At 38.8% G+C, this 26,991-nt stretch overlaps 1 protein-coding gene across 9 annotated transcripts in view; it reads right to left on the bottom strand.

Annotated features, from left to right (window-relative positions):
* Positions 1–26,991, bottom strand: part of FGL1 (fibrinogen like 1) — a 58,309-nt gene that overhangs the window by 2,643 nt on the left and 28,675 nt on the right. For 7 of the 9 annotated variants that reach the window (XM_019921555.3, XM_019921558.3, XM_019921559.3 and 4 more), the window contains 6 exons: positions 19,915–19,994; positions 17,564–17,744; positions 5,757–5,916; positions 5,418–5,515; positions 2,190–2,278; positions 1,833–2,020 (listed from right to left, as the gene is read on the bottom strand). In XM_019921555.3, coding sequence (XP_019777114.2) covers positions 1,833–2,020; positions 2,190–2,278; positions 5,418–5,515; positions 5,757–5,916; positions 17,564–17,744; positions 19,915–19,977 — 779 coding nt within the window. In that variant the 5' untranslated portion in view covers positions 19,978–19,994. Of the gene's footprint in view, positions 1–1,832; positions 2,021–2,189; positions 2,279–5,417; positions 5,516–5,756; positions 5,917–17,563; positions 17,797–19,914; positions 19,995–23,976; positions 24,071–26,991 lie in introns of those variants that run through there. The other 2 variants (XM_019921557.3, XM_019921562.2) reach the window with 2 other exon arrangements.

Genomic DNA, 26,991 nt, shown 5'->3' with positions numbered 1-26,991 from the left:
ACCTGCACAGCCTTATCATCTCCTTTGCCTCCAAGGATAATGCAGGCTCCTTGGGTGGCTCCAGCAACTGAATTGCCTTTCTTTGTCCTTCCTGAACCCCTATCTTTAAAGTCAAGTAAATCGTTTATTAGCCCCTGTTAATCTGTGTGCCAGCTGTTGTTCAACTGGGTAGGTACTTAGTTTTGATCTCCTGCTAACAGTAACATTGTGGTTGTTATTTCCGTGTATGGAATTCTGTTCCAAAACAAACATTAAGGGATGCTTGCAACTTTGTGAATTATAGATGTTTTACATAATGCTGATAATTCTTACATAAGGTTAACTTAGAATAACGGGAAGAAAAAGGAGGATGAAGAGAAGCTGATAAAGATGGTTTTAAGAGAACAAGAAAACCACTAGGGAAAAAGATTAACACCACCTTCAACTTGTTAAACAGGAAAGATAACTTTGTTTCTCTGTCTTCTCTCACTGCTGTGTGTGTTCCACTTCCCTTACAAAATGACCAAAAATTAAATGGACTCAAACTTTGAAAAAAGCAAAATCCAGATAAAATAGTGTTTTTACAACTATTTAGATTCAACTTGACACTCCACACTATATACAACAAGCTGTACCTTCATAGAATCTACAACTCTAAAATCAGCACATCACAATAACACATGATGTTCATAATGGCGATTCTTATGATTTTAGGGAAAATAGACATATGTCTGGCATACCTCCACTTAATAAAATAGATGATGCTTAATGTTTTTAAAGTATTTACATAATCAAAAAAATGTTAACATTTGGATTATGGAATTTAAATGATTAGTCCTCAATTACATGGAAAACACGGCATGCCAGAAATACTCACTAAAGATTCTGTAATGCAAAGTTATTTTGAGGGGGCCCCTGTCTTCTAAATAGAAAAGATGTTCAAAGCTCATGTACTGCCTAACAATCTGAGCACATCTGCTTTGCAGACATAGCAGGCTTATCAGGTTATTTCTAAGGAAGACTGTTTGAATTTTTCCATTCCTGCCTTAACTTTGTGATTACAACAAAGGGTACTGTCTGGATATCATCGTGGGTGGAGAACAGTTACAGGAATGAGGCATATCTAGCTTAGAGAAGAGAAAACATTGAGGAATACAATAAATATCTTCTTATCCAGCACCCGAAGATCTTAAGTTGAAAAAGAATACAATTACTCTGTAGCTACTGAGAAAAAAAAACTGGCAAAGTAATAAGAAGGAAGATTTCAGGCAAATAAAAGGAAAATGAAGAAAAACTGATTTAGTACAATCAAAAATGCAATAAGTTTGCTGATAAAGTAACATTGAAGTATTCAATGAGAAGGTGGAATTAGGTTTCAGGAATGTTGTAGAGGAAACTTATGCATTGGAAGGAGCTTGGATTCAACGATTTAATAAAAGTCACAGTAAATGAAAAGTAGTATTACACAGAAAAAATTACAATAACATGGCCATTTGGTATGATACGAGAAGGTGGAGAGCTACTTGGTTATTAGAACATCGAAAATGTTCTCTATTTCTTTGTGTCAATTTGTGACCCACTACTTATAGTAACTCGCCCATGATTCTGTTTGCAAAGAATCTTTGTAAAAGCAGTAATTTGATTTATTTCTATGATATATCTTTCAAGCTTTACTAATGTACACAATGAACAAATCCTTAAAGGTACTTCATCACTTAAGAATTCTTATAAAGATGTTTATTTAATAATACCAGTATCATAAAGAAGACCAACATTACCTCTTATGTTATAATTAATGCCCACCAGTGAGCAATCATCAACACCACTACAATTACGTTTATAAAATGTCAAACCTGTTAAACCACCAGCCAGACTGATCTTCTTTTGCACAGTTCCCTTCATAGTTGTCGTTATCTCTGTCCCACGTGCTGAATTTCATTCTTTGGTGACTGGCCCACCATTGCACTTCAGGATGAAAATTCCCTGCCAGGGAGTCTCCAGCTGTTCCAGAATATTCCCCAATATGCAAATCATAGGAATTCTAAAGGAAAAGAGGTGACTTCCATTATCAGTTGTTACTATTTTAACAGGCTTATTTAATAAATAAAAGATTAGGTTCTATTGCATATTTTTGTTTCCCCTGACTTCAGGTTTATATTGTATGTTTTACATGTTAATTCATGATGTTAGTTATTTGAAAATGTTAGTACCTTTTCATCTCCAACTTTGAAATTTCTATATTGTGCATAACGGCTATTTTTTTCAAAATCTGCAAGGTTGATTTTTAATGTGTAGTCTCCTGAAAAAAAAAATCGTAGTTGTTTTTTTTTTTAATTTGTAAGATGACACTGACTTACTGAGGCCTAAAAACAATTTGCGGCTCTATTTTACTTAGACCATTTCCTTCTGCCATGAGTCAGTTTTCAAAGAATAAGCAGTGACTCCATTGTATTTACAACGTGAATGTTTTGTTGTGTACTTTACTCGAAAAAAATTAGGGACGCAATATTAAAGGTAGAACATTTCTACTACATCTATCACAGGTAAAAACTAGTGTAATTCACTTGGCAAAGAACAACAGAAAGCAAGTCATTTTTTAGTAAGTAGATTAAGAAATCTAACAATAAAAGAAGTTTTAAGACGTTTAAACGTTTATCCTCTTTTTCTTACTTTTGGTAAGAATGTTGATCTTAAATATAAATAATGACTGAAATAGTTGATATCATCAAGTAATCATCTTTTCTTCATTGTCCCATCATTTGCAAATAACAAAGACTATTCTTTTTCAGAAATAGAACTATTGTCAGAAACATAAAAACTTATAAATCAAACTGTTAGATAATAACTATATTCAATCCTCCTACTTTGATAAATAAACTTTCACAGTGACCTGTAAGATCAGGTTTGAATTTAGTCTTGGCTGCCTCCCAGTTCTGGGCCGGAACATGGGAGACATGGCATGCAGGCCTGGTCTGTGGTCTACTTCCCTTCTCTTCCACCTCTGTCTCCACCACACACAGCAAGGGGCTTTGCCCACATGCATGGGCGTTCCAGGCTGCACACCCACGCTCTTTTTACACCCAAATAAAAGCTCTTTCTTTACCTCCCCTCAGACTTAGGGGTGCACACACCAGCTGTATAATTGTCCCACAGTGGGGACAGATGAAGAAGAGGCATGAGCAGGTCCTGGAGACAAGTTCAAGGCTTCTTGGGCAGGGAACGCTGGATTCCCCACCACTGGACCTAGTCTAGGAGGCACTCTGGCCCCACAAATTCCTTGTCCCATGGAGCTCTCTAAAGTGGGGTTTCAAGGAAGAGGCCACTTTCATCTGATCAAAACAGACTAAATGTTATGTGAGCTAAGACTGCAAAGGGGACAAGAGCAGTAACACAGGCTAAATCAAGACTCCTAAAAAAAGTGCTTTGTATTATAGAAGAGATTCAGACTTTTAGGTAACCATCTAAATATCTCTTTGGTCAATGAGTAAATAAAAGTTCAATTACAGACCATTTCTAAATTAACTTAATTGCATTACAGACCATTTCTAAATTAACTTTATTGCAAACACTTCAGCCAAAATTTGTATAATGGGGATAAAGCTATTTTCAGAGGCAACTCCTTAGCCTTAAAGGCTCTCATAATTAAGAAATGCAAGGTCAAAGGCACTGTTTTTCCTTGGGATGATGTGATATGCAGTTGTGACGCCTGGAACCGATCAATACATTTTTGCTACCATGAGAGTAGCCAGCCTGAAACACCAATCAAAACCTGAAGGGGAAGCAGGTGTTTTGGCAAAGCGCATCTGGGCAAATAAACACTTAATAATAATTTGAAAAATAATAACTTTGAATTTTGTATGTTTAGAAGGAGCCAAAGGTTACTTCTTGGGGTTTTCATAGTTTCAACAAGAAATCAGATGCATATTAATGTGTGAAAGAAACAGAAGCTGGTATGATAAATGTTATATATCTATCATAAAACACTTAAAAGTGGGATAATAAATACATTGAAATTTAGAGAGCACTGATCACAAGAAGAATATACAGAGAAAGCATTAGACGTCTAGGATTATCCATCCTCTCTGAGTTACTATTCTGGTGTCTCAAAGATCTCTATAATTATGATCATACTATTATGAATATAGAAGCACCAATCACTTTCCTTAACTTATTTGGAAAAAATAAACCCTTGCTCTTACATTTAGTGTATTGCCAGTGTGATTTAGCATGTTTTCCTGAGCAATACAGTTGCCTTTTATGAAACATTAAGAATCAGATTTGAGTGGAACTGACTATAATCTGAGATAGCAACTAAGGTAAGGAAGGTAAAGGATTGGAGCAAAAGAACATGGGAAAGAGAAGCTTGGAAAACGTATTATTAAACTCGTGATATTTTAGACAAATATTGAACTCTAGTTAAAGATATCCATGCAAAAGCATATAGGGGGACTTTTACAGATGTACACAATTTACTTTGAAATATGTCCAAAAAAATAGATTGATAGATGGATAGATACGGGATTAAAATGTTAATGTAAAATCTCGGTGGTAGGTTGAAACTTTTTCCAGTTTTGCTGTGTCTTGGAAATTTTTCAAAATAAAATTTGGAAATGGAATGGGAACAAAAATATTTAGTATATTGTGGTATTTGATTCCAAAAAACTGCCATAATTCCTCAATTCTTCACCCTTCCCTTTGCAATGAGACTTCGTTAACTCCTCCCATTAAGTCTATTTCCTTTCCCCTTACAGCTGAGTTGGTCCTGTGACTTGCTTTCACCAATAGAAGGCACTGAAAATGACTGTGTGCCATTTCTGAGTCTGGGTCTCAAGAACGTTATGTGCTTCCACTGTCTCTCTTGGAACTCTGCCTCTGCTTCAAGAGCAGGTCCAGACTAGCCAGCTGGAAGATGAGAGAGCAAATGGAGTGAGCTGAAGCATTCTATCCAAGGCTAGTCTAGAACAGCCAGCCTCCAGGTGACCAGGAAGTTGATCACCAACCCATGAGCAAGCTGAGCCAATATTAGCAGAGCCCAGCCCTGATCAGCAAAGCCACCCAGCCAACCTGTAGATCTGTGAGAAATAAGAAACAGTTGTTGTTTTAAGCCACTAAATTTATGTCTTGTTACACAGTTTTATTGTGCCAACAGATAACTGATACAATATATATATTTTGAGGCATTCAAGGCATTTAAAAAGAATGATTATAACATTAGCTTTCCTTCCAAGGAACAGAACAAAAATATATGAGAAATCTCCCTCCCACAACCCAGGTGCAAGCAGCCACGTTTTACAAAGGGAATTATTGCCCAAAAGTGATCATTGCCATCTGCAAACCATAGTAGTTACTGAATTAGTTCTATTGTCTACGATTTAGTGAAAAATATTTGTGTTCTTTTTATTGTATTTCAGATGAAGTTGTTATTAGGCAAACTTTACCTTGTGTAGTCAATAAGTGAAGATTTCTATTACCCAGCCAATATTCACCATTTTTTTGGACAAAATTTCCAAAGCCATTTTCATAGTCATTCCAGTCTCTAAAAAATTAAAGTGAAAGCTGACTTTAGCAAAATCCAAATGGACCTTTGCAGTACCCAAGGTGTGCACCTCCATCCCTACCCCCAATATTTTCTTGATTAGCTAATGTATTTTATTATTATTAAGAGAGAATGAAATTCTGTCTAATTAATACACTTCAGGATATAATAAAAAGGCTTAACCTATTGTAAACGTCACATTTCCTACTCCAGATAAATCCTTATGTCATAATTAACACACCTGTTAAAGTTCTCACTGCCATCAGATCGTCTCTGAATTACAGTCCACCCTCCTCCATCGGACATGTCACAATAAACAGAGAATTCTGCTGGGCTCTGGAGAGGTTTGATTTGGTAAAATCCACTCTGCTTATACCCATCATTGAAAATCTCTGAACAATCTGTTTGGAAAACAAGGTAATGTAGTATTTGTTATCTGTCTCTTTTTTTTAAAGGGAGCCTCTGAATGAGATTACTCAATGCTAATGGAGACAGATAAATACATGATGTAGATAAGCAGCTGTTTAAAACTGAATCTGAATCTTCCAGTGGCTATTAGGAAATTCTTATTTATTTCTTTTCCTAGTATTTCACTAGCATCTGCCTTCTTGATATGATCATGGAAAAAATAAGACAGTGAAATATGTATCTGGTTTTTCATTTCTGATTCTTGTAGAAAACAATTAAAAGTATATGTTTCAGTTAAGCACAGTATATTTAAGTGAAACTTATAGCTTTATCAGACAGAACAGAGGAAATTTTCTCTCCTGTGACACTAAAATGAAAGTAGAAATATAACACCAAACAAATAATTTAATATAGATTATCCTGACCTAGAGCATTATAAATCATTCTGAACATCTGGAAGTGAACTCAAAATAGTAATCTTCTGGTTAGATTCTTATAACCTCCCAGTCTCATCAGATTTTTTACTAACACACTGAAATTTATAACAGTCCATGCATTCTTAGATGTTTTTGCTGAAAACTGCAAGATTCTACTTTTGTCCCCACAGTCTCCTTTGCTATGGTATTTCTTTGACCCCTGAAGCAAACATAGCTACCAGTTTGTCACCAAAAAGTAATATCTGTTTCTTAAACCACTTGAGCGTGGGATAAATTAATATCTATTGGGTCGTATCTAGGCAGATCTGTACTGACTTCGAGAATATGGCAAGTATGGACTCACTGTTGTTTAGACGCCCAGGAAGCTATGTTTTAGGGTAGTTGAATTCGTGGCCACTGTAAAGAGATAGTTTCAAGGACACCCAGTCACAGACTTTTGAATAAAAATATCATAATTTAACATCACAAACTTTCAAATTTTACCCTTATCATTTTATTTCCTTCCTTTTTAAGAAAAAAAACATTTCCTACAATTCTGTAACTACGTATGGCAATGGATGTTAACTAGACTTACCGTGGTGATTATTTCACAATACATACAAATATCAAATCCTTATGTCGTACACCAGAAACTAATATAATGTTTTATGTTAAATTGTACCCAATAAAAAATTTCTCTTCCTGATTGGATAATTCCATTCTTTTAGCATATTTTAAGTTCTTTCTTCACTTTCATTGTTTTGATGCCAAATTGTCTACAACAATTTTGTTACAAATAAAATATACTCCACATTAAATAGATTGAATAGCCAATAGGAACCAGAAGAGAAATGAAAATAAAGAACCTTCATCACTTTCTAAAAACCCTTATCAGGTTGAGACCAATCATATACTACTGCTTTGGTGTAATGTTCATTTTTCTAACAATTTAGGCTTTATTCATATATTTATTTTTGAGATTCAGAAGCCCAAGTGTTCTTTATACATGCTGGATTATTTTTAAAAAATCCTGTTTTGGCAATTAAACAAGCAGAAAAACAATGGGAAAATGATTATCTAAAATTAGTTCAATGTTATTCAAAAGCTTACATCCGTGATCAAGTATATCACACAATATTTTTCATTAAAGTAAGCAGATTTTAACGTTGTTAGGAAAGGAGCTCTTTGCTTACATTTAATTACCTACCAAAGAGCTGAATAGTAAAGACTCACAAGTTCCAGACTATTTTCCAAGCAAATATGAAAATGATTAGCTATAACAGTTGCCTCTGGAAAACTCTGTGAATATGGAGTTTTCAGCCAACATTTTCTATTTGTTTTTATTTTATGCCAACTCTGAGTTTAAGTTTTTAAAAATTTTTTCTTCTTCCCAGAGGAAAATGCCAAACACAACTTAAGATCCAGAGGAAGGATTTCAACTGAAAAAACAAAAACAAAACTGCAACAAATAAATAAACATCAAAAAAGTGCCAGTAGCTCAATTGCTTATGCAAATAAGTTAAGGAGCCTGCCTGGGGGAAATGTGACTTACACTGTGATAGAAAGTTCAAGCAAGGTAGTGTTTAAAATATTAGCTAAATATTTAAAACTATGATTTTCAAAATGTTTCGACACACTCAATGCCCCCAAGAATAGGCAGGAGAAGGGCAGGAGAAGGGCTAAAGAGCTCTGTGTTCATGGGAGTTTAAAAAAAAAAAAGAATTTTTGGATACTTACATAATGCTAGAGTGAGGCCAAGGATACCTGCCCTCTGTTTGATAAACACTGTGTTAAACTGGGTGAGGTGAACACTTTCTCTGATCATGCAGAAAGCAAGCCATTTTGGAAGGCTGAATGTTGAAGCTTCAAAAAGTGACATGACAGCCTGCCAAATGAGCTTTTTCCTCTTGTCCCAGAATGGTGGCTGAGCCCAAAGCTGAGAACCAAAGGCACTAAGTACCCCACATTCTAAACTCAAAGAAAGGCCAGCATGAACTCAGCCACCACGCCACAGAGCATGCTGGGGAATGCCAGAACTGGCCCTACCACTGCCATTCTTACCCCCACGCAACATAAGATAAAACTTAAGAGGAGAGAGAGGAAGTTGCAATATTCTTGTAGGGGAGGGTTGGTGGGCTCTTTCCTCTGAAAACAAGGGAGAGAAGATATAATAATGTAGATAGATAGCTGACATTCATTGAGCTAAATGCTAAATGCTTTTGTAATCATGTTACATGTATTAACTCATTTGCTCTTTTTTAAAAATTTTTATTTTTGGCTGCGTTGGGTCTTCGTTGCTGCACATGAGCTTTCTCTAGTTGCAGCAAGCGGGGGCTACTTTGTTCTGGTGTGCGGGCTTCTTCTTGCGGTGGCTTCTCTTGTTTGCAGAGCAACAAGAGGTGCGCAGGCTCAGTAGCTGTGGCTCATGGGCTCTAGAGCACAGGATCAGTAGCTGTGGCGCACGGGCTTAGTTGCTCCATGGCATGTGGGATCTTCCCAGACCAGGGATCGAACCCGTGTCCCCTGCGTTGGCAGGCGGATTCTTTTTTTTTTTTTTTTTTTGCGGGACGCGGGCCTCTCACTGTTGTGGCCTCTCCCGTTGCGGAGCACAGGCTCCGGACGCGCAGGCTCAGCGGCCATGGCTCACGGGCCCAGCCGCTCCACGGCATGTGGGATCATCCCGGACCGGGGCACAAACCCGTGTCCCCTGCATCGGCAGGCGGACTCTCAACCACTGCACCACCAGGAAAGTCCAACTCATTTGATCTTTACAACAAAGAGATAGGTATTCTTATCACTTCCATGTTACAGATGAGGAATATGAGGCACATAGAGGTCAAGTAACTTGCGCAAAGGCCATGGCTAGCAAGGGCAACTGGACTTTGAAAGCAGGATTTGGACTCTACAATAACCACTACACATACTGCCTTGAGAGACTGTCTCATAAAGACTGGGGGCTCCTGCAGAAGTGGGCGTGGTTAAACTAGCGGTCTTGGCTGAACAGATGTGATACCAAAGGCTGCTATGATTGTCACCAATTAGTGTGAATTTGGTACTACCATCTTTTAATGTAGGCACATAATTCAATCACACCCAAAAGATTAAAAAAATACATTTAATTATATGTTGTATAAAAATGGTGGTGGTGTGATGAATTGGGGGACTGGGATTGACGTGTATACACTGATGTGTATAAAATGGATGACTAATAAGAACCTGCTGTATAAAAAATAAAATAAAATAAAATTCAAAAAAAACAAAAGATATTGAGATAGGAGGTAGATGGGGCCCTGGGCTGGACAGCTGGAGTTTGTCCAGCGGAGTAAATTGGAGCTTTGTTTTCCCTGACACTCCAAAGACAAAGTTAGGGCAGGAGCTGAGCTCTGCTAGAGTAAAGAGATAAGATGACCACATCTATTACCTCCCCAACTGCATATGTGCAGAAAAGCTCCTCAGGGGTCAAAAAGGGAGGGGCACAACCCCATAACAAACGTTGTCAAATCTCCCACAGGCCTCTGCACTGAAATCCATCTTGGCAAAAAGATGTGCATGCATGTTGGAGAGATTTCTAGGGCAGGTCAGGTGTGAAAAAAGAAACAAGATAACTGGCCAAAGGTAAACAAAGACCTGGAAGAACTGCCCTATATACATGATTTGACCCCCTCTTTACTGCGCTCCTCATTAGGGAGGACACCCACACCCTTTCTCTCTGGGTGTGTATTTCTGCCTCGCTTCTGTCTTAAATAAATAAACTGTTTCTCTGTGTGCTCTCCCACATGTATGCTGTGTCTCTAATAATAAACTTTGTACCTGTTTTCGCAAAAAAAAAAAAATCATGTGCTTTGTGCATTGTTTTCAAAAATTGCTAGGTTGTATGTAATTAGGCATTTTCTACTATGAGATGAATTAGAATTCAGAAAATGATTTAGTAATAATACAGTAACTTGTAAATAAGAACAAAGAAATTTATTTCTACAGATCATATACATGTATATTTAATTTTTTAATTTAAGGAGACCAAAAACATACACTTTGGTGTGAGCAAATTTTTATATATTTTATATAATATTATATATTATGTAAATATATTATATATTTTCTTAGAATTTATGTCTTATTATATATTTTATTTATTGAGTGTTTGTCCTTGGTAGACTCTCTAGTACTATTTTCCTATATGCTGAAAAATAAAATACAATTGAACTGGATTTATATTTCATAGCTTATTCCTCCTTCTCCTTCATGCTTGCATCATCATAAACACACCATCATAAACACATCATAATAAAAACAGATCTACTGACTTCTGTAATTTTTTTAGCTGTTCTACCCAGAAACAGTCATCTAGAATGTCTATTATCTATCATATTATACATGCTATAATTTTATAACACACACACACACACACACACACACACACACACTATAATAGTTTGTCTAGGCCCTGTCCCTATGACTCTTCTACCCAACTCCTACTTATACAGTCAGTTCTGCGCTGTCCTTGGTATTTCAATTTCCTAGTAACTGATTTCTTGCCTTACTCCTTGTTTCCTAAGTTTCCTAAGTTCCTAAGTTCTGCTCCCAGCACTCTCAACACAGGGGTGAGAGTTTTAGTGCTTAAACCTCACTCTTCCCAGGACTGGTTGCACAGTCCCTGTAACAAACACCCAACTGCCTGCCTCCTGCCATTATCTGACACTTGAATCTGTGTTGACAACCCACTTAGATTGTTTAAATAGACACGCTGGAGCTTGGTTTGGTATTTGGAATAATGGTACTTTTTTTTTTTTTTTTTTTTACAGCCGCACCATGCAGCTTGTGGGATCATAGCTCCCTGACCAGGGATCGGGCCAGGCCATGGCAGTGAAAGTGCCGAGTCCTAACTACTGGACCGCCAGGGAATTCCCTGGTACTTCTTCTCTTACACTGATCAGTTTCTTGCCCTTGAGATAAGTTTTGTTTCTACTTTTGGAATCACATATCCTTTGCAGACCAACCTGTTACCTTCCTCTGAGTTGTTATTCAAATAAATATCTTGTTTTACTCCATGAGTACATTTGAAGAATCTGCCCTCTCTTTTTTTTTCCATCTGATTTGTTCCACCAATTAAATTTTTAAAATATATATTGAACATTCACAATATGCCAATCATCACATTAGATGCTAAAGATACCAGTACCTAGACAGTTTAGCAGGAGATAGACAACTAAGCATGCAGTGACAATACTCCATGATAAGTGCTGAGACGGAAAAGTAGGGACTTCCCTGGTGGTCCAGTGGTAAAGAATCCACCTTCCAACGCAGGGGACGCAGGTTTTATCCCTGGTCAGGGAACTAAGATCCCACATGCCGCGGGGCCACTAAGCCCGCGCGCCACAACTATTGAGCTCGCACGCCTAACTAGAGAGCCCGCGTGCCGCAAACTACAGAGCTCATGAGCCCTGGAGCCCGCGTGCCACAACTACAGAGAAGCCTGCACACCACAGTGAAGAGCCCACACGCCACAACAAAAGATCCTGCATGCCTCAACGAAGATTCCGCATGCCACAACTGAGACCCGATGCAGCCAAAAATAAATAAATAATAAATAAATCTTTAAAAAAAAAAAAGAAAGAAAAGTAAAAGGTGCTTTTGGAGTACATGGAAGTGATGCCTAATTCAGTCTTGAGGGTCAGGAAGTTTCCTGAAGGGCTAAACTGGGGTCCGAAGGATGAATAATAGGAGTCAGCCCAGGGGACAGGATTGAGTAGGGAAGATGCTCCAGACAGAGATAATGGCTAATGTAAAGTTCCAAGGGCTCAGGAGAGCAGGGTGCTGTTGAGAAACTGAAGTCAGTTACTGTACCTGGACTGTAACATGCAAAAGAGAAGCATGAAAACAGTTAAGGTCAGAATTCTAGCTCCACCGTATACACTTCTGATCCCATACCTGTGCAGCCTCCACAAAGCCAGTACACTCATAATACCAGTGATCTCTCTGCCAGGCAATCCTCTCCAACACCAGAGATACTTTTTTTTTTTTTCTTTTTTTGCGGTTCGCGGGCCTCTCACTGTTGCGGCCCCTCCCGTTGCGGAGCACAGGCTCCGGACACGCAGGCTCAGCGGCCATGGCTCACGGGCCCAGCCGCTCCGCAGCATGTGGGATCTTCCCAGACCGGGGCACGAACCCGCGTCCCCTGCATCGGCAGGCGGACTCCCAACCACTGCGCCACCAAGGAAGCCCCCAAAGATACTTTTAACTCCTTATCATTCTACTTTGAGCCCCTGTGGTCTAGAGGCGGCGTCATCCCTGGAATCAAAGACTCTCCTTCGCGCTTACAACCTCTTCTCTCTCCTATTCTTGTACCACTCCCACTCTTCTCTTTTCCCTAGCTTTGATTATGCACTTGGGGGTTTTGATGGCTGCTTTCTCTGACCTCCCTGCCCCAGCCCTGACCCCTCTTCTGACCTGGGGGGCTACAGGAGAGAGAACAACAGGGGCTGAGGGTGACAGCAGCAAATTCAAGGTCATGCTGGAAGTTATGTCAAATTTAAATGGCAAAGACTTTATATCCATTCTCCCCAAGGAAATTGGGGTAGGCAAGAAATAGATACGGTAGATATAGATAAATCTTTTCATTTTTGTCAGGATCCCTGGTAGTTTTGTATCTTGTTTATTGTGTAACAATTTATCTTTGAAACATAAAAAATATAATGATAGCTATATTTATGAGTACTTACTGTGTGCCAGGCACTGTTCTCATTGTTTTACATGTATTTATTCATTTAATTCTCAAAATTCTCTAAATTAGATACCGTGATTATCCCCATTTTACAACTGAGAAAATTGAGGCATAGAGAAGTTAAACAAATTGCCTGAAGACCATTGTTAGTAGTGCTACAATCCATTCTCCAAACAATAGGCAAGACTTAACCTTGCTTTAAAATAGACTGTTATATGTGTTTGGGTGACTAAGGGCAGGGACATCCACAGAGGGCAGATCCAGGCCATTATGATGGAGCCCAGAGTCGTTGTATAATCTACTTTGTTTCTATAACAGCCTCTGCTATTCCTCTAGGAAAATTCACTGGCAACAGCGATCCTTCCAGTGTTTCTTCTTTAGAGTTGGTTATGTCAGAACATGCCAGTTTCATGGGTTGCCTGTCTGGTTTTACACTTAGCAGGGGAAGCACACATGCTATTCCTACTTCGCCGCTGTCTAGGCGCCCGTGGCTCCAGATTGAACTGGGCTTCTTAGAAGAATTAAGCCAATGCTTGATAGCCCCGTCATAATATGGCCACTAGCTGACCACAGACTCGGGCAGTGAATGGGGCCAGTTGGCTGCTACTTCTGGTGGATGCAGCTTTTGACCAGGCGCTATAATGGAATGATTTTAGGTCTCAGGCAGATCTGTTGTGTTAGACTTGGAAGAGGCCCAGTACCCATGTCTTTTCAATGTTTAGAATTAGTAACTGTAATGTCTCTTTAAATCTATGAGCATATCTCAGAATGGCAACCTCATTTCTCCCCATCCCGTGCTTGGTAGAAGGAGATGAGAAACTGTGAGGATGGCAGGTCTGATTCACTACTTTCTGGCAGAGAGCAGGTGCCTAAGCCATGCACACCCCAGGCCCTGTCCAGGAAGGCACCCTCCACTGCCCTATTGGCTGCAGTGTTCTTCCAGCATCCTCTGTTGATCCTCAAGTGCCCCTGTGGGAGGAACACACTGGATTACATCTTTCATTGAGCAACATCTCCTGGAAAGTACATTATCTTGATGATGGTAGACAATCTTTTGAAGACGGCACATTTTATTCCTTGAAAGGGCTTCCTCATTTGTACCAGTCACTGACCATCTGTTCATCAAAAAGATCATCCCCCATCAGGCATTTAAAGACACATGATCTTGACTGACATGGAACATGTCTCCTGGATTTAGGAAGCGATGTGAAAATCTGACTGTCCACTCCCTCCTTGATCAAATGGAGTAGATAGCCTAGGAAGCTACCTCACAATAACCCCTGCCAACTCATCTACCTGCCTCACCACTGAGGAATTTACCCCAAACATGCTTCACTCCTCCACCAGGAACACTCCGTTCCAGAGCAATCATGGCTCTCAGCCCCTTACATCTCTGACCTCACTGACATTCCACAGGTCAATCAGGTTCTGAACAAACTACAGCTCTCTCAGCTAAGATATCCTCTAGTGAATCAATGACAGAGTGGTCACCGGTTGGCCCAGAGCCCTGACAAGCCCTGATGAAAGGACACCTCTAGTAATTTTTCTTTATAAAAGTACTACCTTCCTGAGCCAGAAGCTGACATCGAAGGCAATGTAAGGTATATTAGCTTGCTAGGTCTGCCGGAACAAAATACCACAAATTGTGTAGCTTAAATAATAGAAATTTATTTTCTCACAGTTACGGGGCTCGGAAGTCCAAGATTAAGGTGTCAGCAGGTTTGGTTTTCTCTGAACCCTCTGTTCTTGGCTGACTTCTTGCTGTGTCCTCACATGGTCTTCCCTCTGTGCACACACATCCCTGGTGTTTCTCTGTGTGTCCAAACTTCCTCTTCTTATAAGGATACCAGTCAGATTGAATTAAGGCCCATCCTTAATGGCCTCCTTTTGACTTAAGCACCTCTTTAAGGGCCCTACCGCCAAGTACAGTCACATTCATAGGTACTGAGGGTTAGGGCTTCAACATATGTATTTTGGGGGAACATGATTCAGCCCATAAGACAGAGTAATCAATCAAATGGCTTTTTGACTATTCTGATTACCCACTTCTCTGTGAATCAATCCTGTCATCCACAATGATTGACCAAATTAACCCAGTGAGATCTTACCCTCTAATCTGTGTCTTATTGACATTTACTGCAGTCTCAGGATAGGTACCTGAAGCCTCCTTGTTGGATACCTAAACATATTACAACCAGGTCCCAAACACCCAATAAAAAGAGTACCAAACTGGGAACTTCCCTGGCGGTCCAGTGGTTACGACTATGGGCTTCCACTGCAGGGGGCACAGGTTCAATCACTGGTTGGGGAACTGAGATCCCACATGCTGCACAGTGCGGCAGAAAAAAAAAAAAAGAGTACCAAACTGGTACAGGACCCCACCTCCTACCTGAAAAGAAATAAAGCCTTTGTTTTGTGACCTCAGGGAATCTTGGACTTTTTCAGCCTGTAGGAAGAAATTTGGTAAGAAGCCTGATCTGGTCATCCACACCCAACAGGGAAAGCACTCCTTTTCAACCCTGTAGGGATTATCATTTAATTGGCCTGGATTGGAGCTCAGGCACTGTTTATAATTTCCCATGGGTCACTTGCATTTCTGCACATTTTGCACACAGAGCTTGTGTTCTGGACTGTTTTTTTCAAGGATGTTTCTATAGTGAACAGCTTTGGGCAGATAGAGATAGTGGCTGCACCAGAGCAGATGGCGGGTTTGTTTGCTTCCTCTGAGGTACAAAGGCTGGGCAGATTTGCTTGTAACCTATTATAAAAGATTGAGGTTTCCTAAGCTCAGGGTTCCTCAGCTGTGACCTAGCCCACTGCCTGCACATCTTCCACCTGGATTATTCCACACCGCTTCCTTGGTATTTGCAGGCTGGACACATTGGTGCAAACATGAAGCTCATGTCTCTGACCCTGGAGTCTCTTGTCTTCTGCCAGTGTCCCTGAAACTGTGACAAGCCATCAGCATTTTAAAAGGTCACCAGGTGATTCTCATGAGAATCACTGTCTTCAAGAAATCACTACTGATTCTGCTTCCTGTTCAATTGCTTTCCTGAGTCTTCTTTCACTGTCTTGCTTAATCTTCCCAGTAATTCTCCACTTAGGTTCCAGTTCCTGGTTCTCCGCCCCTGTGGTGGCTTCAGACCGTCCCTTGTTTCTCAAGCCTGTTTTTACCCAAGCGGTCCTTGGTTCCTCTTTGTTCCATGCTTCAGAGCCACACGCCATCCTCGCTCCGTATCCAGCCCCACTCTGCAGGACAGTGGCTCTGGTCTCCTTCTGTCCCCTAAAGTGGGGAAGGCAGTTGGACTCCAAGGATCAAGGGCAAAGGATCAAGTTGCTGAACAACAGAGTCAGGAACTCAGGGCAGAGACTGAGCAAAGAGAGATTAGGATCGCAGTAAAAAGAGAAAAAGGGAGCATTTTATTGAAGCATACGTTCTAAGATTCTCACAACTCATATCTAACACTGATGAGTATATTTAGAAACATAAAATAAAGATGTTTTTATTCTCATCAGCTTGGCATCTCATTAGCCTCTACAGGTTCTCAATTATAGTCAGATATATTTCCCAATTTATAATTGCTTATCTTGCTATTCCTATTTCTATGTACTACCGTGCTTTCATTCATAAATATGAGGCTCTAGCATGTTCCAAGGACTCTGATGGGAAATAAGGAGGAAAGAGTGCATGAAACATCATCCCAGACCTTATAAAGTATCCAGTTAATAATTGACAAAGATAGGCTCATAAACAGAGAAATTACAATATATCATGGCAGTACAGTAGACATACTATAGTATATAAGAACAAAGCATTCCAGATGTCATTCTCATTTGTGACAACTATTATTTGTTTATTTTAAAGTTGGCTGGAGGAAATCAGGTGAATACTTTTCTGTAGGGAACAGGACATGTGTAGGGATAAGTGCAATACGTTAGCAGTTTAAGATCATTTAGTTTCTGGGGGGAAACCTGGCCTAATCAAAGGGAAAATGACCAAACTGTAAAATATACACATAAAACATAAATAATAGGAAAATGATTTATTTTCCTAAATAACTCCGATTCTTTTTCCTGACCTGCCCTTTTATTCTATTACCTTACTTACTATCCTAAGGCATGTCAGAATTTCAGAAGGGAAAATTGTATAAATGAAATGAAGCAAGGTACAGTACACAAATAAAAAACTGTAAAATTTCACAAATATAATCTGCCATTTGCACACTGACATTTAAACAATCCATTGTCATGATCTCTAATTAAACTATTGGGATCCTCAGATAATTGGCATATGCTATTAAATGTCCCTTGCAGAGATAATAGAGAGAAAGGGGTAAAATAGAGTAGAAGACGTTTAAATTTGGTATAATGCTTCATGTTGCTTGTTACTGGCATAGGAAAAGCTCTTTAGCAAAACCTGAAGTGATCAAGTTACTAGCATCACCATTGCACACGGGTGTATGATATAAGTTATGGAAACACATAAGAAACATAGATTCTGACCTGCGTATTGCCTCTTGCCTCCAAGGTCAATGACGCTATTCTCCTCTCCTTTATCAAGGAACTGGACTTCCTTCTCATGCAAAAGCTGCTCGATCTTGACTCGCTGCTGCTTGACCCGGGTCTCAAGCAGGTGCACCTGGGCTCTGAGCCGCGCCTGCTCGTGCAGGCAGTTCTCGAGAGCCTGCAGAGTAACGTGCATCTCGTTCTTAGGAAGAATAAACGCTCCGAACAAGCTGGATAAATTAACGATTCAAATTTGTCCCCAGCTCCCGTTTCAGAATAATATTCTACCCAGAAAGTGGTTTGCAAGTTCTAACACTGTTTGTTATTTGGAGAATAAGAAATTATGGCTTACGGTAAAGTGCTTGAACTAAAAAATGATATAAAATAATCTGAATGACTACACCAAGAGCTGTAGAGTGGTTGTCTCATTTGATCCTCGTAACGATTCCACGAGGTAGGAAGGGACTCATCCTTGAGGAAACTTGCAATTTCTCAAGGAAACAGGAAATTCTCAGGGGGCAAGAGGAGTCAGCATTCATATCCAGTTCAAGGATCCTACTCTCAAACTCTACATATCACCGCCTGAGTGCTTTCTTAACAGGAAAGTGCTTTACAGCATCATTACATGTGACTAGTGTGTCAGTCTCTAAAATAAACAAGGCTTTTGAATGACCTTTTTGTATTGATACATTTTAAAAATATATTGAATGTTCATAACTTGATGACACATGGTCACCTTTCTAAGGGATGCTACTTTAGACCCTCAGATCCCTGAGTATCTTACCCATTTACCTGTTCTGGAAATTCTACTGGAGTCACTTTACCTTTTGGCTTACTTATTGTTTTTCCCTTAATTACTTCAAAACAGGATGCAGAAGCCTGAGTCTTTCAGTTAAATTGTTTACTTTCTCTAAAAAAGGCAAATAATCCAAGAATATTGCATGTGAAAGAGTTTATCAGCTTCCTTCTACAGTGGCATCTGACTGAGTGGATTTCTCCAGAGCTAAAGCAAATGTGGTGAGTTGGGAAGGGGAGTTGCAGAGGTGTGCCTCCTGGGAAGAGCTACTGAGACCAAGAAGCTGCAGTAAAGACCCTTAAGTACTCAACGCTGGGAGAGTTACTAGGGGATAGTGAAGAGAAAGGACAAAAGACAAAGTTTTGCCTTTTTCCTGTTTTTACTTTGACTACTCTATTTGCAGCTCATGTCATGATCTCCTGTGATAAGCATAAATGTTTGCTGAGAAATTATGAATTTTAACATGTAAGTGCCTTACACTACTTTTATATACATTATTTCCTAAAATAGGCATTTGAATACAGTCAGACATATTTCCCAATTTATAATTGCATAACTTCCTGTTTCTATCTTTATGTGCTACCTTGTATTCATTCCATAAATATGAGGGCATACTGTGTTCTGGGCACGTTGCTAGGCTGTCTGAACAGCATGCTCAGATATTCTGTTTGGGGCAAAAGAAAGAGGAAAATACATTGTCTTCCTGTGAAGGACTATAACGTAAACATAGAAATTCAGCCTCTAAACTGAAGGTCATATAGCAAGAGAATGGAGAAATGATAGTAGAGGACTCCTCCCTCCTGTCTCCAGGCCCAAGTCACTGAAGCTCTCCCAGCTGTTTCTCTAGGACTATTTCTTATTTTCAGACTCTCTCTTCAACTCTCTTTGATTTAACCTCTCTGAACGAGTTATTCGCTTAGCCCCCTGAGTTATACCTGTCTAAAAAATGAACAGCAAAGACATTTTATGGCATCTGGAATCCTGTGTTGCTTTCTAATAGTGGGAAATTGGTTGTGATGTTGTTAAATATAGTGGACTATACAATTTAAAAATAACTGAAGGATTACAGGGCAAGGATGTTCAATTTTTATGTGACTACATATACAGTGTTAGTAAGCTTATTTAAAACTTAGGCATTTTCTTTCTCCCAGAACTTTGAGTAAATGATTGTTTTTCCCTTTTTACTCATGAATGGAGAGAGGCACAAGTTCATTGCAATTACTTTCAAATAATCTGTCTAGTTTACACTGACAGTGTCCGATACTGGAAAGCTCAAGGTCAATTTCAAAAGACAGTTTTAAATTCTTAATATTATGCAACCACCCAAATAACCCCAGTAAATAAAAAAGATTTTACTTAGTGTGAATACTGATTTTTACTTTAAAGGTTTTTTTTTAAGCACTTAATAAGTGCCTATTACGTGGCAGGTGCTTTTTCATTTTCCCCCTAGTTAAGTTTTTTTAGTGACAAGTTACTATAGACTTTCTGCAAAATAAAAGAAAATTCAGATCTAAGTGGGTATTTAAAACAATAGCTTTTGTAATGAGCTTACCCAGCTTTCCCTGCCCATCACCAGAACAGTGGTGAGAAGGATGAAACTGATCATCTTCACCATTTTTCCCACTGAAAGAACTGCAAGAACAAAAAGAATTTCATAAGATTAATTTATTGTGAATTTTTCATGAGGCCAATGCTGGCTTGACTCAATGTGATCCAGGAGGTCAGACACAGCTCCAGGCCGTGTCTAATCTGACAGTCGCCATGGAAATTCTCCTGGACTTTCCCAGGCTTCTCCCCACAGAAGGATGCTCACTGTTACCTTGTATAGAATTGAACCAGTTCCACAGCAAAAACAGAGGAACTCTGGCTCTTGGGAGTATGAAAAAGGCACAGGCTCTTTAAGCACAAAGACGTGGTTTCATAGTTTGGCTCAGCCAGTTCCTAGTTGTGTGACCCTAGGCAACTTACTATAAAATGCTCCTGATCTATAAAATAGACATCATAATTCTCACCTTATAGGACCGTGGTCATTTTGATGTAATATTTTCAAACACCCTAGCATATGATAAGTGCTAAATGAACAGTCATTCATTTTGTATATGGAAGGCTTTTTATTTTGACAAAAAGGAAGAAAGAAAAAGTTACAACAAATAGAAGGTGATATGTATTATTTTTCTCAGTGTCTTAATGTATAGGCAGCTACCAAGATAATATAAAACTTTAATCTCTCTTTAAAGTTGTAGAGGAAAATTAACTTTACCACTTCATGAGATTATTTTTTAAATCAGTCTTGAATTCATGAATCTTGACGAAAAATTTTGTTCATCCTCAAAATAACTTCTGTATGCTGCCAGTGGTGAATTTTCATAAATTTTAGAAGCTAGGGAGCCTAGAAGGGCAGAAATACCTGCATAATCTTCAAACAAATTGATACCTATGGTTTTTGCTAAAAAAAGAACCAGAATCAACTGAATTATTTATTTGTCAGCCTATTTTTATTCTTATAAAATCTATGACCACTAGGTCCTTTTCATGTATCTCTTTCTCAATTTTTACATAATTTAAAAAGTGGTTCCTAAACTTTGCTGTCCATTGGGATCACTTGGGGAGCTTTAAAAATATTTCCACGCCCAGAAATTGAATCAAATGTCTAAAGGTGGCAGTCAGGGCTTAGAATTTTTAAAAGACTCCCAGCTGATTCCAATGTACAGCAAAGTTTGAAAAGCAAGGATTTAGGGACTTAATAGAAAATTTTTTTTTCCAGTCTATGCTAACAAAATAGGTAGTTCTCAGTCCTTCTGGGGCCAAAAAAAAAAAAGTTACAGAATGAGAGGGGCACTACTTCAATTCAGGGACAAATAGCATGCATGGGCATCTTGGGAAGCACTGCAAGATATAATGTGAATTTCTTAAATATGTGAAATTTCTGCAGTACAGAGAGTAATAAAGAGTCTCCTAGATAAAACCATATAATTTTACTTCACACAACTTTACTTCTGGCTGATGTATTTTTTTATTAAATACACTAGCACTGTCCTAGGCTATGCATTTTATAAGCATCTTATTTAATCCTCAAATAACTCTATAAGGCAACTACTATTATCCTCATCATACAAATGGATAGATCAGAGAGCTTAAGTCACTGAAGACCCAGCAATTGGGCTGAGGGCTTTCCACCTTGAAAGCCCGTGACCCCCAACCTGTATTCTGCATGGCCTTCCTTTCTATATACATATACACCTGTTATATATATATATATATATATATATATATATATATATATATATATATATATATATATAGGGACACAGGCTGCACAGAGGTATAGAGGCCCTGCTACTTGGCTTTCTCCAGTGAACACCACTCTCACTCCTAAACATGGCTGTGACTTATTTGTTCCTAAGTCGTGTGCTTCTGCAAAGGAACATTAGGTCAACCTGGCAGGAGAGGACAGGTCTCCTGCCAGGTTGACAGGAGAGGAGACAGCTGCACTAAACAGAAGCAGTCCTACAGAATCGTGGCATCAACAAGCATTTATTGATTATTGGCTATCTGCTCAGCACTGTGCCACATGCTGTGGGAAAATAAAATACAGCTGCCACATCAAGGCAATGTTTTGGGGAAGAAATGAAAATAAATATTAAAAGGGAAATTAAAGACAACATAAATTTAATTACATATTGTTTCATGTATTATATTTCAATTTAATCTACATTAAACCATATGTAATTAAATATAAAAACTAAATTTTTCCAGGTGACCTCTCAAGACAAAATTAATTATTTCCTCCACTGTGATCCCATACTATGTTTACAAACAAATATAGCATTCATTCACTCAGTAAACACTGTTTGCATGCCTGCTATGCTCCAGGCACTGTGCCAGGTGAGATGGAATTATCACTTGACTTGTTTTTACATGTCTCTCTCCAACTGCTTCCTTTTGTCCATGCTATTTTGTTTAGAATAGGATTCTTGAAGGCAAAGGCCACACCTTGCTATAACTGTTGTATCCCTAGCATCTAACTTATTATGGCGACCCTAATAAAAGTTTAGTTATTGCCTCTGAAGAAGAATTTCCCCTAGAGGGAAAATCTTTCTCAGAGGGAAAAATATGAGTTCCTTGCCATAAAGCTAGTCTGTTTGCATTGACATACTTCCCCTCCTATGCTTATCCTTGTCAAGGGGAAAACAATGGGCTAAGTATATTTTTGAAAATAAGTGTTAAGAAGGTGTTACGGGGGCTTCCCTGGTGGTGCAGTGGTTGAGAACCTGCCTGCTAATGCAGGGGACACAGGTTCGAGCCCTGGTCTGGGAGGATCCCACATGCCGCAGAGCAACTAGGCCCTTGAGCCACAACTACTGAGCCTGCGCGTCTGGAGTCTGTGCTCCGCAACAAGAGAGGCCGCGATAGTGAGAGGCCTGCGCACCGCGATGAAGAGTGGCCCCCGCTTGCCACAACTAGAGAAAGCCCTCGCACAGAAACAAAGACCCAGCACAGGAAAAATTAATTATTTAATTAATAAACTCCTACCCCCAACATCTTATTAAAAAAAAAAAAGGAGTTAGGGACTTTGGGTTGGATTGAACACATACGATTTTTCTTTCTCACAAAACCCCACTAGAAAGGAGTAAAGAAAAATGGAAAAGACATGGATTGACAAGGTGGAAGAGAAAGGGAGAGGAGAAAACACCTGGCATACAATGTCAACCAGATGACAAAAAGCACACAGGGGAATTGGCAGAGCTGCTAAAACTGAATAGCAAGCAGTAGCAGCAGGGAGTACCACAAGAAGCAAGCTAGGTTGCATTGCAGTATCCCAGATGGTGCTAGCTTGGAGGTGACCACTAGCTTGGAAGGCAGCGTGGAGGTGATGGGCTGATACCCAGCTTCTCACCTAAATCGTGAACAGCCAGGTGAATAAGGTTTTTCCCACCCCATCAAAAAATGAAAGGCTTCTTCTTTTTTTAAATATATTTTTAAAATTAATTAATTAATTAATTAAGTTTTGGCTGCATTGGGTCTTCATTGTTGCACACGGGCTTTCTCTAGTTGCAGCGAGCAGGGGCTACTCTTTGTTGCAGTGTGCGGGCTTCTCATTGAAGTGGCTTCTCTTGTTGCGGAGCAGGGGCTCTAGGCGCGCAGGCTTCAGTAGTTGTGGAGCATGGGCTCAGTAGTTGTGGCTCGCGGGCTCTAGAGCGCAGGCTCAGTAGTTGTGGCACAGGGGCTTAGTTGCTCCATGGCATGTGGAATCTTCCCAGACCAGGGCTCGAACCCATGCCCCCTGCATTGGCAGGTGGATTCTTAACCACTGTGCCACCAGGGAAGCCCTGAAAGGCTTATTTCTATTAAGGTCGAACCAAAGAGACTCCAGGTATCATGACCACAGGTACAATGGAGGTCAAAAGAGAGACACTGTTCTATAAGTTTGAGCCCTCCCCAGGTTACTTCCATCCTGGCAGCTAGATAGCCACGCAGGCAGCTCTAAACTCCTCCTATTATTTTCCAGGCCAGAGATCGTGTGATTCCTCTCTGGAGGAATGAATAGTGTCACAGAAAAGATCTTCAAAAGTTGACATTGGGAGATTCCCCAACAAAAGAGCTATGTTCTTACCTGATCATTCTCCAAAGAAGCCCATCAGTTGGCAAGCTTCTTTTATGCACACAGGAAAGGTATAGGCACAATATTTTGCTTATTTCTTTTCTGTCTGAAGGGAGGCTTATTTTAAATTACATTCTGTGTCCATATTTACTTAACAGTTTAAAGAGAAGCATTTAAAGACCAAACTTTCTATATGACAACACTGGGCAGAAATCCATATGATAGCAATTAATTTACCATGAAAGTATATAATTTACTTGTTATCATTTAACCCTTTTATCCAACATTGTAGCATATACCAGAAAAAACCATAATTCAAAAAGACACATGCACCCCAATGTTCATTGCAGCACTATTTACAATAGCCAGGTCATGGAAGAAACCTAAATGCCCATCGACAGACGAATGGATAAAGAAGATGTGGTATGTATATATAATGGAATATTACTCAGCCATAAAAATGAACGAAATTGGGTCATTTGTAGAGACGTGGATGGACCTAGAGACTGTCTTACAGAGTGAAGTAAGTCAGAAAGAGAAAAACAAATGTCGTATATTAACGCATGTATGTGGAATCTAGAAAAATGGTATACATGAACTGGTTTGTAGGGCCGAAATAAAGACACAGATGTAGAGAACACAGATGTAGAGAACAAACGTATGGACACCAAGGGCGGGAAAGTGGGGCAGGGGGGCGGGGGGTGGTGATGGTGTGATGAATTGGGAGATTGGGATTGACATGTATACACTAATATGTATATGATAGATAACTAATAAAAAAAAAGTTAAAAATATCCAACATTGTAAATAAAATAACCAAAATACACAGAAGGAAGTGAAGTGCTGAGTAGATTACACAGCTAAATGGACAAAGAAATTAGATAAAACACAAGAAGACATACAATTGTTCATTACAGAAAAGTTCCAAAGAGCATTTATAGACCCATTTTTTTCAGTAAGTCATCCTTTTATACATGCATATGATAAAGTTTGTAGCAACAGTTTAGGAAAACGGATATTTTACTCTGTTATCCTAGTAGCTAGTTTTCTTTAAATTCAAGCACGTATTGTGTACCTGCTTTATGCCAGGTGCTATGTATACTAGATGCTTATACATATAGCTTATTTTAAATATATTTAATTATATTAAAAGTATTAGCTTATATTAACATGTAGAGAAAATTAATTATGGCATTTAAAATGTTTTCCAATGTAAAATAGAGACGCTCCCCACCCCTGCTCTGTGGGCTTTTAGAGGGGATAGAAGTGGCATGACAAGAAAAATGCAAGCAAACAGAAGTATGAACAAATTGAGAAGGAAGATGAATAGGCTTGCTATCAGTATCTTCTAATTGATAAAATAATCTTGGAATTCTATTAAAAACTCATCTAGGTAGCTCTTTTTTATATGAAAGATAAAGTCAGAGCCCATTTGCAATGCAGTAGTCTCCTAAACTTTGCATTTGCTTATGTTGAGTTCATACCTACAAAATTCGCAAAATTTCAGGTTGAAATAAAAACCCTGATCCAAGACATCTGATGTTATAAACAAATACATTTTCATCCTGATCCTGGGGGTAGTTTCATGTTTCTTTTGTCTGGGAGCTCTTGGAAGGATCTGCCATTATCATCGGTCCATCTGTCAAGACTCTATTTGTAAAGAAAGAGCTTGCAGAAGAATAAATTCTCACTACAATTATGACAATTTAGGTATATATGGAATGAAGACATTTCCACCTTTCCTGTTAGGCATAGCAGTCAAACACTGCTATAGTAAGACTTATTTTCTTTAGATTTAGCTATACCAGTGGTCTAATCTTGTTCATTTAGACATAATTATATGCAATTAAGGCCTAATAAAATACAACAAATCTCTGAAAAATGTGCCTCCTTTCCTCCATCAGAATGAAAGATAGAAAAAAAATATGAGGAGAAACAAAAAAGAAAGAATCACATTAGTTTCAATGTCTGTATTCCATAAATCCCATTGGAAAAAATATGTATATGTTGTCAATGTATCTACTGTTGTCTGTGATTTTGAGTAGTATTTCACTGTAAACTTATCACTGATCTTTTTCCTAAGAAGAGCTGAGATAGTAACTAGTGCTCTCTAAAGATAAAGAACAAAAAGCTATTTGTCTGGTTTATGAATTATATGTAGTACTTTTCTACTTGAATCATAAATATCTTCAATGTTTTCTGCTATACTGACCAGCTTCTGAATTATCTATCCTTTTTCAAACGAGAAAAGGCAAGTACCCTTTGACTTTAATACTATCGCTAATTCTCTCAGTTAACATGTTTTTCAATACTATGTAAAATTGTGATTTAAAAAGGCTACTTTTAAAAAGAAAAATGAACAAATCTCCATACTGTGAAAACGCAGATATAACAGAAAGCAGGGACTTGAACAGATAGTTGTACACCAATGTTTACAGCAGCATTATTCGCAATAGCCAAAAGGTAGAAACAACCCAAATGTGTATTGACAGATGACTAGATGAACAGAATGACATATATACGCACAATGAAATATTAACTTGAAACTAACACAATATTGTAAATCAACTACACTTCAGAAATACAGAAAAAAACCCCAACAACAAAAAAAGTGTTAGATTCCAGTGAAGGGGGATGGAGTAGAAGGAATGAGCCCAGGGACAGCTGATTTTCATCATAAACCTCTCTGTATTATTTGACTTTCTTTAACTATGTACATTTTGATACACATTTTTAAATATCAAATTTTAAAACTTCATGATTTAATTTACATATGTAGAGGATTTTCAGACAGTGATTCCCTGACATGATTTTAAGTGTTTTTAACTGTCATTATCTAAAATTATTTTAAAATAACAACATATTACCACATACTGGGTGGCTTAAAATAACAGAAGTTTATTGTCTCACATTCTGGAGGATAGAAATATGAAGTCAAGTCAGCATGCCTATGCACCCTTCAAGAAGCTCTAAGGAAGAATCAATCCTTCCCTGCCTCTTCTAGCTTCTGGTGGTTGACAGCAATCT

Source organism: Tursiops truncatus, chromosome 21 (genome assembly GCF_011762595.2).
Source record: "Tursiops truncatus isolate mTurTru1 chromosome 21, mTurTru1.mat.Y, whole genome shotgun sequence".
Taxonomy (NCBI): Eukaryota; Metazoa; Chordata; class Mammalia; order Artiodactyla; family Delphinidae; genus Tursiops; species Tursiops truncatus.
Note: the sequence above shows the minus strand (reverse complement) of the source record. Positions and strands in the feature narration are given on the sequence as shown.